Source organism: Acartia tonsa, chromosome 3, assembly GCF_053477335.1.
Source record: "Acartia tonsa isolate MP-2025a chromosome 3, ASM5347733v1, whole genome shotgun sequence".
NCBI lineage: Eukaryota > Metazoa > Arthropoda > Copepoda > Calanoida > Acartiidae > Acartia > Acartia tonsa.
Genome location: NC_137262.1, coordinates 17,630,011 through 17,646,818, shown reverse-complemented (window position 1 = coordinate 17,646,818; position 16,808 = coordinate 17,630,011). Strand labels below are relative to the sequence as shown.

The 16,808-nt window shown below is 29.6% G+C and overlaps 1 protein-coding gene across 1 annotated transcript in view; it reads right to left on the bottom strand.

Moving 5' to 3' along the window:
• LOC145313514 (uncharacterized) overlaps nucleotides 1-14,704 on the bottom strand; it is a 70,993-nt gene extending 56,289 nt beyond the window's left edge. Inside the window, exons 1-4 of the mRNA XM_080152950.1 lie at nucleotides 14,272-14,704; nucleotides 4,082-4,169; nucleotides 3,079-3,105; nucleotides 1,529-1,631 (exon numbers count right to left, since the gene is read on the bottom strand). Coding sequence (XP_080009076.1) covers nucleotides 1,529-1,631; nucleotides 3,079-3,105; nucleotides 4,082-4,169; nucleotides 14,272-14,311 — 258 coding nt within the window. The 5' untranslated portion in view covers nucleotides 14,312-14,704. The remainder of the gene's footprint in view (nucleotides 1-1,528; nucleotides 1,632-3,078; nucleotides 3,106-4,081; nucleotides 4,170-14,271) is intronic.
• Between the last annotated feature and the right edge of the window lie 2,104 nt (nucleotides 14,705-16,808).

The window sequence follows — 16,808 nt, the reverse complement described above, 5'->3', positions numbered from 1 at the left end:
AGGGTAAGGCACGAAGGCTATAAATTTTTTTTTTCTGAGGGGGGGGGGGGGGTTAGAAGTTTTAGCAGCGAGGATAAAAACTATTTTTTTCTTCGAAAAAAAGTTTTTGGTGGTAAACGACCTTTTATCCTGGATGTCCTTGGGAAAGATTATTTAAAACATTCAGAGAATGAAAGGATGTTAATTGTATTATAAAGAAGAAGAAGCAGAACATTGAAAGAAAAAATACATTATAGACACGTGCTATCCCTGTATCCCTGATATATAAAGTATGTGGGAAACAATTATTCTTGATTTCAGAGACATAATATATTCTCTGTAACAAATGGATGGATTAAAAATGCCCTGTATGTGTTTTTACAAGGATTTACACATTTTCAAATTATTTGATGACAGTGGAGGTCATCATAACTAAAGGGCGAATATAGGTTGAATATGATATGGGCTCAAAAAAATCGTGCCATTCCATAGATTATATATAACTTAAAGATATTGACATATCTAATTGTATAAGTCTGTTTATAGCTTAAAACCTGTCAAACTCAAGATAATATTATGTAATTAGTGTGGTTCCCTAAGAACTCAAACACCCTAGCATCACACAAGGCTTCGTGGGAAGGTTGAATTAAAAAGCTTTCGTTAAAGGATAGTCGTAATAACGTGGAAACCAATTAATCAGGGGTAAATATACCCATCTTCTACCTTCATACAAATTATATAAAGTAAAATATTTAAAAGTTAAAAAAAACATCAAATAATGTAAAAAGTAAAAAAAAAATAATGGATAAAATTTTCTTGGAGGAAGAATGATTTCAAATCCCTGTTTTTTTAAGGTTCGTGTGTGTGTGTGTTGAAAATGCGTACTTGAGGATATTTATATTTTCAAGAATTAACCAATGATCTTTGTACAGAAAATAAACTTTAAGACGTATTATTTACCCTAGTCAATACTATTGGCGCACTTTTACGCAAATTATTTTTACGCTTTTTAAAAATTGAATTAAAGAGTATATAATCTAAAATAATAAACATTTAAATTATCATTTAAGATGTGTGCCATTGTAATAGTCAATCAAACTTAAGCAAAATAGTCAAAAAAAAGTCTTGTAAAGGGCTAAAATAAATGGTTTGTCGTCAATCATATGCTCAATTGAAACAGAAAATTGCAAAATCTACTTAAGGATTTTTTTGAATTTTTAAATTTGGCATAGATTATATTCTAAAAGTATGAAATGGCACCTTTCATATAAGCTCATATCATATCGAACCTATATTCGCCCTTAAGCAAACGCTACATTTTAAGGTTTTACGGTAACATTTAACTTTATATATCTGGGATTCATTTTTTCTATTGAAAACACTATTTCTATGTTCTGGCTCAGTGTAATTTAACATAAATAGAACGATAAATTTTTGTTATTGTAATCATTATCATTAGAAATTTTTTTATTTTCAACAATTATCAATTAAAGTCAGAACATTATATATAATGTTATGCTTAAAAAGTTGCTACTATAAAATATTTTACCTTCATTCGTTGTATTTCATGTTTATCATGGCACTGATTCCAGATTTCAGCACAGATCTCCAATTCTTTGTCTAACAGTGTACAGATAGATCTCAGCTGTCTGCAGTCATTACATAATATTCATTTCATCCTTCCAGATTAGGGTTAGTCGGTGATAGCTGTTTAAAAACATGTCACAAAGTCCCTTGATGCTTTACAGAATCTTTTCCAGATTATGCATAAATTCCATCCCTATGATAAGAATGCCGTGGCTAAATAGAAAATTAAATACTTTCTTCGTCTGTAGGCTGCAAAAGTTTTTGATATTTATCAAAATTAAAATTAAAGATTTCCTGAGTAAAGGTAAATAATAAGATTTCTCTGAATGATACGAACATTCACAAATAAATCAAAGCTTACCCATAAAAAAGCTTCAAACTGTAGAATAGAAGAACATAAAATGAAAAAATGTAATTTCTATATCTGCAATAACTTGAAAAGTCTGATTTTTTTTGTTTTGTGTCATTTTTAATAAAATTAATGAAAGTGAAACCCTACACTGCTACAGAGGAAAAGGAACAGAGATAAGTTTTCTGAAAAACAGTGATGCTCTCTCTCAAAGTGTCTTGGGACTAAAAGTAATTTCAAAATGAAAATAACAGTATTTCTGTGCTGAACTAGGCCCTTTAAGGGAAACTGTCTAAACAATTTTTTAACAAGACAGGTAATCTGGTGTTAGGCTGTGTTTAGGAGGACTATAAATAATGAAATCTGCCATATATCCAAAATTATTTATTTAAAATTTCTTTTGTCCTGTTTAATTAATTTTCTCATATTCATTCGAATCCGGTGGATAGGAACCGGTTCTCATCCATACGAAAAAACTATGACTAGCATCTTATTATATCCAGTTTTCTACGAATATAGAAATGTACAATCATAAGATTAAAACCGGTTTTTTTTAGCCCCGAGATGCCGAAGAATTGTACATTCTATATCCGCGGAATGCCGTTTATAATACGATGAAAGAAATAACTATTAGGGAAACTTGTCTGTTGTCTACATAGGACACATTTTAGGAAATTAAATTTGCTCAGAAAAGTGCACTGCAGAGAGAGTAAAGCTTTTTAGAACTTCATGAAATTATTCTGTTTCTTTTTTTCAGCAAAGATATGTTTTTTTTATATGTGCTTTAATATTCTATTATAAAGTATTCTTCGTTTAATTTTTATGCCGAGCATGCAGCTGTCAGCCGCCAGTAAGTCAACAATTTGCAGATGTGCAAACTTATTAAGGTAAAGTTTGCAGCTCTAGCCGAAAATTTCAATGCATTTTTGTTACAAACTGCTAGAGGAACACCATTATTTTCTTCTGCAAGGCCCAACTATTTTGAAACTATGTAGATTGCAGCTAGGTTTCAGAGTAATTCGCATCAAACCTTCTATGAACATCCGTTGATGAATTATTATTTTGCCGACCGAAATATGAATTTATGATAGAAATCTAGCATATCTTTATAAATTTAATAAAAAAATAAAAAACAACATAAAAACTGAATATTATGTTCCCTGTTATAGAACTGGTCACTGAAGTTTACCCTGAAAAAATTCAAATTAAATTCTTTAACAATTTTTATTGTGTTCAGAGTGTTACTGATAAATTAGGATAAGAAGCGTAATTAACAAAAAACACATGTAAAGTTTTTTTAAGAAGCGAAACTTTTCTAAATGTGAACCTATTATAAGGTTAGTAGGTTTGATAGGGGTATTTTTGGACTCTATATCATACTAAACCCAAGTTTATACTTTAGTTACCGCCAGTTGTCTTATCCCCTAAGAACTCTGATGTTTAGAAATAGTGCTTCCTTACTCGCTTTTCCTCTTTCCTGTTTTTGTGTCTAACTAGGAAACAGCTTATGGTGCCTAATAAAAAATGACCAATGATGGGCCAGTGTACATTTTGTTATTGGTCAATATAAATATATATTGGCCTATCATTGGTCAATTGTATTCTATGATGTCATTTTTATTAAGCACTATGATTTGCTTCCTCTCTAGCACTCTATTCCCTTCTTACAGCATCTTGTGAAAAAAGGCTTAAAATGTTGATACTGAATTTTTGGTATTATTTCTAAAACTCCAATTTGTTTGATTTTTCTTTTTTCTTTTCAAATATTTTAGATGTAATTATCCTTGTTAACATGCAGGTAAAAATGTGGCACTATACAATACTTATATATTCATCACATGATTCATGACTTCATAATATGTTGCATAATGGAATTTTCTAGAAGGACAGACATTGTGGGGCCAAAATTGTAAGAAATTAATGTTGAAATAGAAGAAAGACTAGGATAACAATATTCATAGGGAGTGAAATAAGAACAGCGAAATAGATTGACAGCTGAAGAGCACAGGAAAGTTGTCTTGGGATTCATCACAAGAAATATTAGACATGTTTCTTCAATATCAACTGAGATAATGATATGACTCCCTCTAAGACAGCCAATGTTAGCAATACTGAGAAAATAAACACGGATAAATTTTGTGCGAAAAAATTTGTTCATTTTCTTACCTGCATTCCGAGAAATCTGTCTGCATTTGATGGTGCTGTTCTTGTGTACACTCATGACCTCCTGAGTGTCGACTCCGACCAGAGGTCACTGGGAGAGAGTCAGTTTTACAACACACATTTAACAGGTTTGTGTATTTTTTCAATTGATAACAATTTCTAAAAATTTCTTTTATCTTAAAATGTAAAGTAGAGAGCTTTATTTTTGTACTTTTCAGGTAAGGTTTAAAATATCTTGAGGGGGTTTGGGATTTGGGGTTTTCTGACTTTCCCTACCCTCCCATAGAGACTAGAGGTGAAGCAACTACTAGCACAATACTGTAAGTCCATAATTAACAAATAAATAAACAGTCACCGAAAGATTGACCTACAGCAGATGACATGTAAAGAAGCGTTACTTCTGAAATCAAAATTGTTATATACATATACTATAACGTTATGATCATAAAGTTTTATTAAATTTTGGGGATAAGTTTAAATGTACCAAAACTTAGATAAAGTTTTATCTTTTTATTCCTAAACAAAGTTTGTATATAAACTATTGTCATAATCATAAAATGCACACATATACACACTTTTAGAACTTTAGAGACAAACAAAGAAATGAAAAAAAACCCTGCATTTAAATGTTTATAAATAAGGATTTGTAAATTTACAATTTTTCAAGATGGTCAGAAATTAGCAAATAGTGTAGAAATTTTATAGTTAGGGGTGATTATTGTTGAGATCTCTTAATCAAAGATTAAATGACTGTACATTGTACAATGTATGTTTGTAATATCATTTTTCAATTGCGCACTGTGATATCTGTTTATGTGAATCTTTCATGAAAGTTTAAGCTTTCTATGATTGTTTTAAAAGATATCTGTAATATAGTGTTCCCTGTGTAAAATATGATCTACATATTTGATAATACAAGATATCCTTAGTAAAAAAGTAGCTGGGCTTTTAGAGAATTATTGTACGGTATATATTTTGATAGGTCAGCGGTTTCTTTATGACTTGTTTATCTTTATATACAAACTCAAATTTAGTACATTGCAATAGAGTTTATTTAAGTAAAGAAAGGATAGGAAAAGATTTAAATTTCTAAGTATAAATCTTTAAAAAGAAACATCCTTAATATGTTCCTAGCTTTGATATTTTCATAGCAATAGATGAAAGTAAAGATAAAAAATAGAATGTTATTTTAATAAGAAGCTTTTCTATGCCTGGTTTATCAGTCTGTCTGTAACGCTAAGGTTTTGAAACGTGCATTTTTTTAAATTCCTTCAATTATTAAGCAATACATTGATATTCTTTGACTCTTAAATACTTCCTTCATGCGTTAATATGCCTTTAGTCACTAAATAATTAAGTGGCAAGCAATCACGGTTCTTAAGGGATAAGGCAATCGACGATGAATTAATTTACATTTCCAAAGATAATAAACGAAATTATCGCTTCAACAGATTAAAGTAATTGGTTAAAAAGTGTGTATAATTATATTTTCAATAGGTAATAAAAGAACCTACAGTTTTTGAGATAACGAATAAGATAACTTGGTTATAAATTTGGATGCCATTGTAATTTACACTACAATAGTCCCTCCCTATCTAAGCAACGGCCGTAAACTATTTCTCTCTCTTTGTTCATACTGCCTATTTTACTTTTAAATGCTTCGTTTCTGTGGAAGTATTTGCATTTGTTACAATTGCAAATCTCCTTTTATTTTCATTTTTTCCTCTCCACTTTCAATTTGTGTAAAATAGTTCGTTGTAATAACATTAGAAAAGGTCATGGTGTGTGTTTGTTTCACAATTACTTTACTTTCCACGTCATTTTATTAACAACATTAAATAATTACAATAATATTAAGGGAATAATAGTTATTTCTTTCATCGTATTATAAACTGCTTTCCGCGGCTATAGAATGTACAATTATTAGATTAAAACCAGTTTTTTTAGCCCCGAGGTGCCGAAGGCACGGGCTAAAAAAATTGTTTAATCTTATGATTGTACATTTCTATATTCGTAGAAAGCTGTTTAAAATACGATGCTAGACATAGTTTTTTCGTATTGATGAGAACCGGTTCCTGTCCACCGGATTCGAATGAATACGAGAATAATTATTTCTCGCATCGTATTATAAACGGCTTTCGATATAGAATGTACAATTATGAGTTTAAAACTAGTTTTTTTAGCCCCGAGGTGCCGAAGGCACCGGCTAAAAAAACTGGTTTTAATCTTATGATTGTACATTTTTGTATTCGTAGAAAGCTGGATATAATACGATGCTAGACATAGTTTTTTCGTATGGATGAGAACCGGTTCCTATCCACCGGATTCGAATGAATACGAGAAAATGAAATAAAGTAGATCATAACAAATTGTACATTTAAGAGCAGTAGCATGTTCATGGTTTCACCCCCTTAAACCAAAATCCGTAAAGCTGTTTCAGAAGGGCGTATGAGGAGGATGCATAGTAGACCCCTAAAAAGATGTTTGAAACCCTTGGGGATGTATCGACCCCCTACAATTTTGCATGAGCAAACTGAAGAAATGCAAATCGCGACTTGAAAACTTTGCAATCATAACGCTGTCTGTCTTTCATACTGTTTTAACTTAACGTATTTTGATATCATTCATTCTTGTTTGGAAGTCTATTTTTCTAACCTAGAAACTGTGTACTGCAAAACAATGAGTTTCAATAAAAGTTAAATCATTAAAAGAATCAGAAAAGTAAACAGGAAAGAAGTATTTTCGAGGCAAATTTTTTCTCTACAATTTACAATAAAATCTGTTCGTCTGTCGGTCATAGTTTTACCAATTTTACCAATTAAATGATACATTGTCGGTGGAAACACTTTCAACTTACTTAATGCACTAAAGTGGTAAAATGTAATTCTTAATACCCAAGAAAAAAAATACAATACAAATAAATTAGCTACGCAGTTTTTTTAATTAATTTAAATTTTTTCTTACTATGATTAGTTTTTCCTGGCCACGGTATTACACGTGGATCAACCTTGTAATTGATCACAAAGATTATGTCATTGATCTGTATATAATAATTAAATGTATTAATAATTTCAATCTGAGTAATCCAAACAATTTTCAAATCATCTCAAATTTCAGTTTAGATTGAAAGAAATCGTGATATTGAAATAATTATTACATCAAAGAAGAGACTCAGAGAGTAAGAGTTGTGAAACAGATTTTTCATCTAAAAAATCTAATATTGTCTGTCCAAGTTCGAATAATAAGCACTATTGTTCGATAATATACAGACACAGCCGCTGTAAGCATTAAAAAATTAACATTTTTTTGATTACACGACTTTTACTTGAAGTTCTTTTTGTAGTTTTTTATTTCGGATGCCTGACAGCAGTACAAACAGTCTTAAATGACTTTTCCACTTATAATAATTGACCTATTCATGCATGCCTCAAACTATATGCTAGGGCCGAAGATTTTTGAGAAAATGATAAATTCAGGCCTAAAATGTATTTAATGTAAAGGGCAATGAGGTTGATGTCTAAGGGCGTGTCCGAATTAATAAATCTCTTTACTACTCCCTACTATAACAGAAGTCTACCCAAAATAGACTTAAAGTAATGATGACTGAAAAGACGTTAAAGGACTGAAAAGCATATTCAGGCATAGAGCACATAAAAAAAGGTTTTCTGTCTTTGTACTTACGTCTTTAAAGATTTTTAATATTTTAATACTTCCCTCAATTAATTTAATGCTTAGTTATTTACTAAATGATAATAAATGTTTTACAAATATCCAGATAAAACAAAAACTCAATTGTTTTTAAAGGGCAGTCTATCTATTATATATCTATTGGCGATTTTACAAACTGTATTAGCAGAATTAAAGAATGGTTTCTATAAAGTATAGTCCTTTTTATTAACATTAGAACATTAAAATATAGGTATTACAATTAAAATGTGATTCTGTAAATCTGTATTAATAAGATTTAAAGGACTATCTTAGTCATATAGCAATTTCTCGTATTCATTCTAATCCGGAAGATAGGAATCAGAGTAATTTGTAACTGATACTATCAGGGATTTTGAGGGAGAAGACAATGGAGATATATTGATAACATACGTCCTAAATGAAAATAAACAAAATTACCCCTTCTCTAGATGAAGATTATTGAATGAAAAGTTTGTTCACTTATTATTTAGAACAAATTGAACAAATTCAACACAAGTACCTGTATTGTTTGAGCCAATGAATAAGATAACATTGTTTTAAAACTTTGGGTTTATAGTAGTTATATGAGTTTAAGTTAAATTTTAAATAATACAATAAGTTTAAAAAAAATTATTTTAACTTAGACTTTTATACATACAATCTAAGTAAAATTGCATCTGTTTTAATTGCTAAATATCCAGTTGACCTAATTAAACATCCGTCTGTCTGGATATTTAATTAAAACAGTACATTTACACTAACTTTGCTTGCTACATAAAAATTTCTCTGTGTTTCAGTATTTGACAATGATTTTCAATATTTTAGGATACTTTATACAAAACTAGTGGCTTCGCCCCTAGCCTCTAGGGGCTTTGCCCCAAGAGGTATAATTACATCTTCTATTACTTACCCAGCAGAACGGATCACAAATTTTCGCACCTACCCAGCAGGAAAACATTTTGCGATTAAATTCGCGAAATTCGTAAAATTAGTAAATTTCGTAAAATTCGTAAAATTCATAAAATTCGTAAAATTTGTATAAAAAAAAAATGGGGGGGGGGGATTTTTTTTTGTTTTTGGGGGGGTTGGGGGTGTCCTACCAATCAAGAAAATAGCTTAAAACCACCGCAGGACCAATAGGTACATTCCCTGAAGAGTAGAGCCCATTCGGTTCAGCGGTTACCGAGATCTTAAACTTCAGACGGACAGACGGACAGACAGACGGACAGACATCGTTCTACTTTGTATTATAGATACTTCAAATTCTGTAAGCTAAGTATTTATATGATAAATCTTAGTAATGGATAATTATGAAAAAATTATGAAAGTTGAAATACAATATTAGGCAGTCTGTTTGTGCATTTGCATGTATTTAAGTTCAGTACGATCTCACATACGGCTGTACCGGTTTACAGTTTAGTTTTGATTTAGGTATTTCACGGAGCTGAGGGGTACTATAAGCCCTCTAGGAATGTCGCCCCGAAGATAAAAATACTCTTTAATGAAAATCCTCCTAATTTACCAAAAAAAAACTATATGGTCCTTTTAGAGCTAAACCCCGAGAGGCTAGTGTCGAAGCTATTAGTGAATGAAAATAGCACAATATTTAATTGCTGTTATATTTCAAAGGTTATCTAAAATATAATAAATTTTGTTAAAAATGGAAAATTGTTTAAGAATTTAAGGCAATAAAAGTAGTGGAAGTAATGTAAACAGGTCATTAACAGAATTTTTCTACAAATTCATGCTAAACTTTTTTTTATCTAATGGTGTTAAATTAAAACCACAGAAGAACTGTTTTTACATTTTTATATCATAGATGAGGAGTTGGATAGAATTGACAAAAGACAATATAAATACAAAAAAAATAACATAAAACCCTAATCCAACAACTTCATTTTATTTTCTTACATTTGAATTATTGACATATGCTTTTGATTGTAATTATTAATATTTTGCTGCATTGATTAAACTCTCTTTGTAGCATGGGGTTAGACAAAAGATATGCAGACGAGATACAAATATCTCAGTAAAATTCCTCATTTTTCTAATGGAGCAATAAATGTATGAGCATCTCGTCTGCTAGCAAATTACTTTCTGCTCATTTGTAGCGACTTAGTTGTTATATTTTCAACGCTATTGGTTGATATTCAAAGACCCAAATGAAAGTAGGCACAGGGTCCCTACCCCGTGAACATACAGTTATTTTACCCCTGTCCACTCTATTCTTTTATTTTTATAACTATTTTAGAGGAGGATATCTTTTCCCTCTCAAATGAGATAAATTTAATGACCAAATCAATGCCGTAGACTTTTAACAGTTTTGTCCTTGTTATTTTTTAAATAAAAACAATAAAATCTGATACAGACAAATTAAATTCAATAAAAATGCTAAAAAACTAAAAATTAAAATTGATTGTTTGATTTATGATTGCTATGAATAATAGTTGCTATAAATAAATTTTTGCATATCAATCCTTGCAATCTGAATAAAGAAAGGACAAATCACAATGGGTTAAATCAGTGCGAAGTTCTAAATACCGGGTGTGTGAATAATTGGGGACGTCCTATTAGATCTAGAAAACCATAAAACTAATAAATTCTATTTTCAAATTTTATAATTATAAAATCAAGGAAGATTTTCGCTTTTATAAAAATAAATTAATTTTGTATTAAAATGTATACTATTGTGCAAATGACAAGAATACAATTGTTGCTTTTTTTGTTTGCTTTTTATTTGTTTTAATAGCTGTACAAAGTACCTATTAAATTATTTTTCTTCAAAATAATTGGTTTTCAGAAAAAAGTAGTTTTTTAGAAAAAAAAAATAAAAGAAATGCAATAATAATAACTTTTACTATGTAACAAATTATTAGATTGAAAGTAAGACATAAATTTTCCATAAATAGTTAAACAACAAAAAGAGGATTTTAATATCTATGATGCAACGTTATGCATAAGATAGTCACAAGGATGGCCACATCCATAAAAAGTGAAGCATAAAAAAATCAGAGATGGGAATGTGGACAAGGAGATTTAATTAAAGAACCTTTTGTTAAAATCAGGAATAGAAAAATATTGGTGGGAAAAAACCCGAAAACTTTTTCAATTATTTATATATTTTTTAAATATATGATATTTTGTAGCATGACTGACAAACAGACGGACAAAGTAAATTGCATACAGGATGCTCAGTGTTATAGGTACTCTTAAAAAAAAACAATAATCCGCTGTCTATCTTGAATAGCAGTTGAGAAAATCACATTTCTACCATAGCGTTACGGACTGACTGACTACCAGAAGGACAGACAAATTAAATTATAGATCAGCTTCGCTACTTATAAGAAGATGTTGCACACCCAGTCTCTAGAGGCTTCATTCCATTACTTGGCTTTGATTGAAATAGTGAACTTTTAGGTTTGTATGTTTCTGAGATCTTATTACACGTACACAGACATCAAAATAAATGTATGATAAGAGTCTCATTATATGATATCATAAATTTGTTGATACATGTTAATTTACTGTGTTTTTTTACCTCCCTTTAATTTTTGACAACAATTAATTTGTGTCTATATTTACTTTTATTATAAACATCCTGTTTCCAAATTTAAAGAAGCTACGAGTAAATCTTATATTTTGCAAGTAGAGAATTATTACACCCCCTTTAATACCTAATAAATTCTTAACCGCTGTTTGGTTTGTACCCTATTCTGAAGGTGTTTCATGAAGGCAGTTTCGATGTTTTAGAACACATTAAAACATGCGTAGACGCCTGTCGAGCTAAATATAACTTAACTTAACTAGGTAGAAAAAATGTATTAGGTCTTAGGTGTGGGATATCAACTAACTGCAGTGTTTATAAAGGATTTTGCCGAAGAAAGTTATGAATATATAACCACTCCTTATTTACGCCTTTAATACTTTATAATTAGTTAAGCACATGCACAATCAAACTTGCTTTCAGTGTTTGGAATTACTATTATCAAAAACTACAGAAAAGGACAGCTATAGATTAAAGTACAGAAAACTCAATAAACTTGTAAAAATGTCTTTCGTAAAATTGTCTGTGGAAAAAACTAATTTGCCTCCATCATTTTTGTCTGTCAATGTGACAAATATTTTTTTTTCTAAAACAAATCAAACAGTAACATCCTACATTAATTATCAACCAAAAATTAACAAATATTCATTTAGACAAAATGCATTTTTATTTTATTGTAAAGTGGCATTCTATGATTTTTTCTTCAGGGTAATTTATTATTTTTTTGCTTTCCTGCTTAAAACATTGCAAAATTTTCAGTATTTTCGTTAAGAAAAGAATATTTGCAAATATGCCAACTAGCGAAAATTTGGCCAATTATTCCATTAAAATAAAATAAAAAGTTTAGATGTATACTTGCAAGCACATGACAACAAGTACACGGAGATCTGGGCTCGGCATCCGCCAATATTTTACGGTTTCTGGCTGCGATCTGATCGTCCAAGCTGCTGATTTACAGGCAGCTGAAAAATTTAGAGAAAATTTATGCAGCTTTGGTTACATTTATAAAATTTAGATATCATATCATCAGCGTTTAAGTAGTATGTATTTTTTTAGCGGTATATTGCTGTGGTTGACGGATTACTAGGGTGTACGTAGATTTTCAAGTGTTGACTTTGGCAAAAAAAATGCGGCTGCCGAGCCCTAAAGGAGATAACATGTTTAAAATATTTCAACAGTTTGATTTCAACAGACAAATTCTCTATTTCAAATTGTATAAAAAGTGTTAAGTAATAAAAAGATTACATGTTTTAATTAAACCAAATCTTGTCATGAAACTAATTAAAAACTACTTGAAAGAATGAGGACTAGAATAATAAAATCGCACTTGTAAAGTATAAAAGTTTATTTAATATAGATAGAATAACTTTTGATTGTTATTTACATTGTTGAAAGAAATGTAATTTTCATCTTCATTTGATGTCATTTTTAAAAATTTTTTCTCAAATGAACAGGGAAATTCAATCAAAAAAGGAAACTATTCACCCTCTAGCTTTCCCAAAAGTAAAATGTAAATAGATAAAAATATATCTTTTCCTGTAAATTTTGTATCTATCTTAATAAAGAACAAAATAAAATAATTCTAAAACGAAATGATTTTAAAGACTTAAAAAATACATTGCACTATGACATAGTATTGTTCATACCGTTTTTTGGTGTAAATTTCTAAATCTATCATGTAAATATTTATATGTAAAAAGTTGGCAATTTTAGTTAATTATTAGGTTCACCAAACCATTGCAAATTTACCGTTTCCAATTTTAACAACAAACTTGCCACCTTTATTGAGATATTTTTATAAGGAGGGGGAGTGGGCTTCCATTTTGAACATATACTTGTTTAAAATAAATATTACTTACCTTAAAATTAACATAAATAATAAAACTACATCAAACTTGCTGCGCTACCTATAGATATTGTTATCCTTATAAGTAACATGAATGCAGGGATGAAGGGGACATTGGACTTGTATTCAAAATCTCTTATTCGTTGACTAAAATAGGGGGTAATTTTGATTATCATAATTTGGAGGTCGACATTAATTTAGCATCCAATGTCTTATCCCTTAAGACCCCTGCATAAATGATTATATCTAAACAAAATTATGAATTTCAATTAAGGATGACTAACTCAACGGGGAACTTTACCTGAATTTAAATCCACCTTCAAATTAAACATTTACCTCTATTAAACTTTGTTGCTGATATTATATCAATGTATTATCGAAAAACTAAAATATCAATTATTACATGGACCTTACACCAGATTTTCCTGTTCACTTATAAAGTAAAACTCATAGGGCCTCCCCCTTTACCCCATCTCCTCCTACTAGATGAACAAACTGACCAATGAATGCAAACTAAATTGAATAATATCCACGTATGTTATACATTCATTAAAATATCTTTTTATATTGTTCATAGAATGTTTGTATTACAGATTATTAATTTAGATAATAATGTAAACGAAAATATACAAATTCGTCGCCTAAATGGAATGTCAATACACGGATTCCAGTTAAACAGGGAGTATATAGATATGTTTATTTGTAGAGAAAGCTAAATGCAATACAAAACTTTTTAAACATTGCATTTTATTAAAAATTAATATATGTGTGTATTTTTGTTTTTGGCTTTATGAAATATCCTAACATTGCTGTACCTTCTTAAGTATAGGTTAAAATAATTGATTTAATATGGATATCTAATACTAAACCTATTTTTTAATTTTATATTAATATTGAAGTTTATTAAAAATTTTGGGTGTAAATAAATTTATCTTCCATTGTCTCTTAAGATAGGGGTTAAAATGAAGCTTAAAAAGGAGAAATTACATAAATAAATTTATAAGTAAATTTGATTATTTTTTTCAGAATAAATATCCTTGTCCATTGTTGATGTATTTTTATTTTTGCTAATTGCATAAATGATTAAATGCATGTGTGTGTGTGTGTAAAACTGGCCTGTGGATGAAAAAATCACAAATAGCAAACTTTTAAACATTGTTCAAGATTTTATTTTTTTCTCGGGTGCTTCAATAATCTTCTAAATTTTACAATTCAAAATAAGGATTCACTTTTTTTCAATAACTTTTTTTACATGATCACTTTATCAGATTTTTATCATGTTTTTTTCTTTCTGAATGTATATATATGAAAGGTATGTTTATTATAAACAGATGTCTTTCTATAATATAAACACAATATATCTCACTTCTTATCTAAATATTGGCGCCATTATTATTTACCAATTCTTTTCGCGCATTTCTAGAGTTTGATAATTTTTGCGCGGAAGACACTATGTCACTGTTTGTATTGTTATGGGCTAGCCGTAGCTTTATACTGAATCTTCTTGTAGAAATGAATAGAAAACTATATTATGGTGCAAGGCCTAAACTACTGTATTATATATATTAAGTCACAGACTCCAAGTGTGTGTGTGTGTGTGTGTGTTAGTGTGTGCAATATTGAATTATTGTTGTACAGTCACGGCAGTGGCCTTGCGGGAAACACAAATATATCAATCTAAAGAATATATTCATAACCAACCATTAAAATATAAAAGCTCCGACAGTTGCAAAAAGTAAATTCATAATAATGAAACCAAAAATTTAATCTAAAAGCTATAAATATAAATAGGGGAGCTGAATTTTTAGTTTGTTTTTGTTATTAATGACTTTTTGTTTACATTTACTTTGATGAGTTTACAGTGTGTTTATTTTACCTGTTTTTTATCAATTGGGCCTTTTATATCCTTTCCTATTTTATCTCAGCCTTTTCCCCATGTTCGTATCTGCTTTAATATATCATTTTGGGACGTGTGTTCGCTGTAAATTAAAATTTAACAAGGATGACAACATCCATAAGTAGCGAAGCACAAAAAATCGTGGATGGAAATACGTAAAAGTAGATTTAAAGTGTATTTATTAAAAACAAGAATAGATTTATTGGAGAAAATAAACACGAAACCTTGTTTTATTTTTAATGATGATGACGGTCAAAGTAGATTACATAAAAGATTCTCATAACAATGGGAAAAAATATTTTGATACTGATATCCCAAAAAAGTTTGAAAATTGGACCAAAAACACCAAATATATGGGAAAATGTGTAAAACATATACAAATAGCCAAAAACCTGATAAAAGGCAGTCTGACCGCCATGGTTGTTTTCTTTAAACGACGGGAAATTTAATTTTGATATCTATAACTGAAAAAAGTTTGAAAATCGGACCATAAACACTGAAGATATGGAGAATAATGTGAAAAAATACAAAAATAGCATAAAACCTGCAAACAGGCAGTCTGGCCGTCATGGTTGTTTTCTTTAAACGACGGGAAATTTAATTCTTATATCTATAACTGAAAAAATTTTGAAAATTGGACCATAAACACTGAAGATATGGTGGAAATGTGAAAAATTAAAAAAATTTAAAATCGGACCATAAACACTGAAGATATGGAGAAAAATGTGAAAAATACAAAAATAGCCTAAAACCTGCCAAAAAGCGGTCCGACCGCCCTTGATGTTTTATAGTTAATCGTGCTCCTTAATATGTTGTCAAAAAATTTCAGCTGTCTATCTTTAATAGGAGCCGAGAAAATCACGTTTCCCCTATTCTGTCTCATGACGGACGGACAGACGGACGGACGGACATTGTGAATTATAGAGTAGCTTCTCTACTAAAAATATACCATGCATAACTTCCTTACTACTAGCGGCTGTGCGGCCGTAAAATTGCATTTAGACCATTCCATGACTAGGTCAAGCTTCCCTGAAATTAAGAACTCAATATGTGCAGTGGTTAGCGAGATATTAACGGACAAACAAAAAAACCTTACTACTTTAATAAGATGTTTTCACAAGTCTTTGAACAGAACTCTTTTTCAACACTCACATACAAAAATACTCACACATACAAATAGTAGTTAGTATACGCTTGCAGCAAAGATTCTCTAAAATTATCATATCCTTTCCCTCTTAATTATTTAACTAAAATCTGTTTATATTATAAGTTTATTAATCATGACTTTAGATTATTGCAAATTAAATTTTAATGTTCTTGTTTCATTTAACCTAATGTTATAGGCATAATTTAATTTTCCCTCATGTAAATTGTGCCTTTATTTTAGGTGTAAATATTTTTAAAGAAGTTGTATCAACTTTTTCACTTTTTATTTAAGATAGCTAGCCGGCTCTTTTAGTAAGTAGTAGATGTAAAATTTTTCATATAATTCAGTTATGCAATCGGTTTCTTTGTAGACCTCTTATTTTTTAAGTAATTTAAGTTTTTAAAAAAAATAATTAAGTCGGTTTTAAGGTACTAAAACGCAACAAAATAAAAGAAGAAAATGGCCAGTATGAACAAAAATAGTAAGATCTTTTATTTGACACCTTACTTTTAAAATTCTGTTAAGTAATTATTGAAAAAATCTATTTTGTTAACCTCGGATTAATCAAAACTTTGAAATTAAAAATATCCTCTCACAGGCATAAAAAGT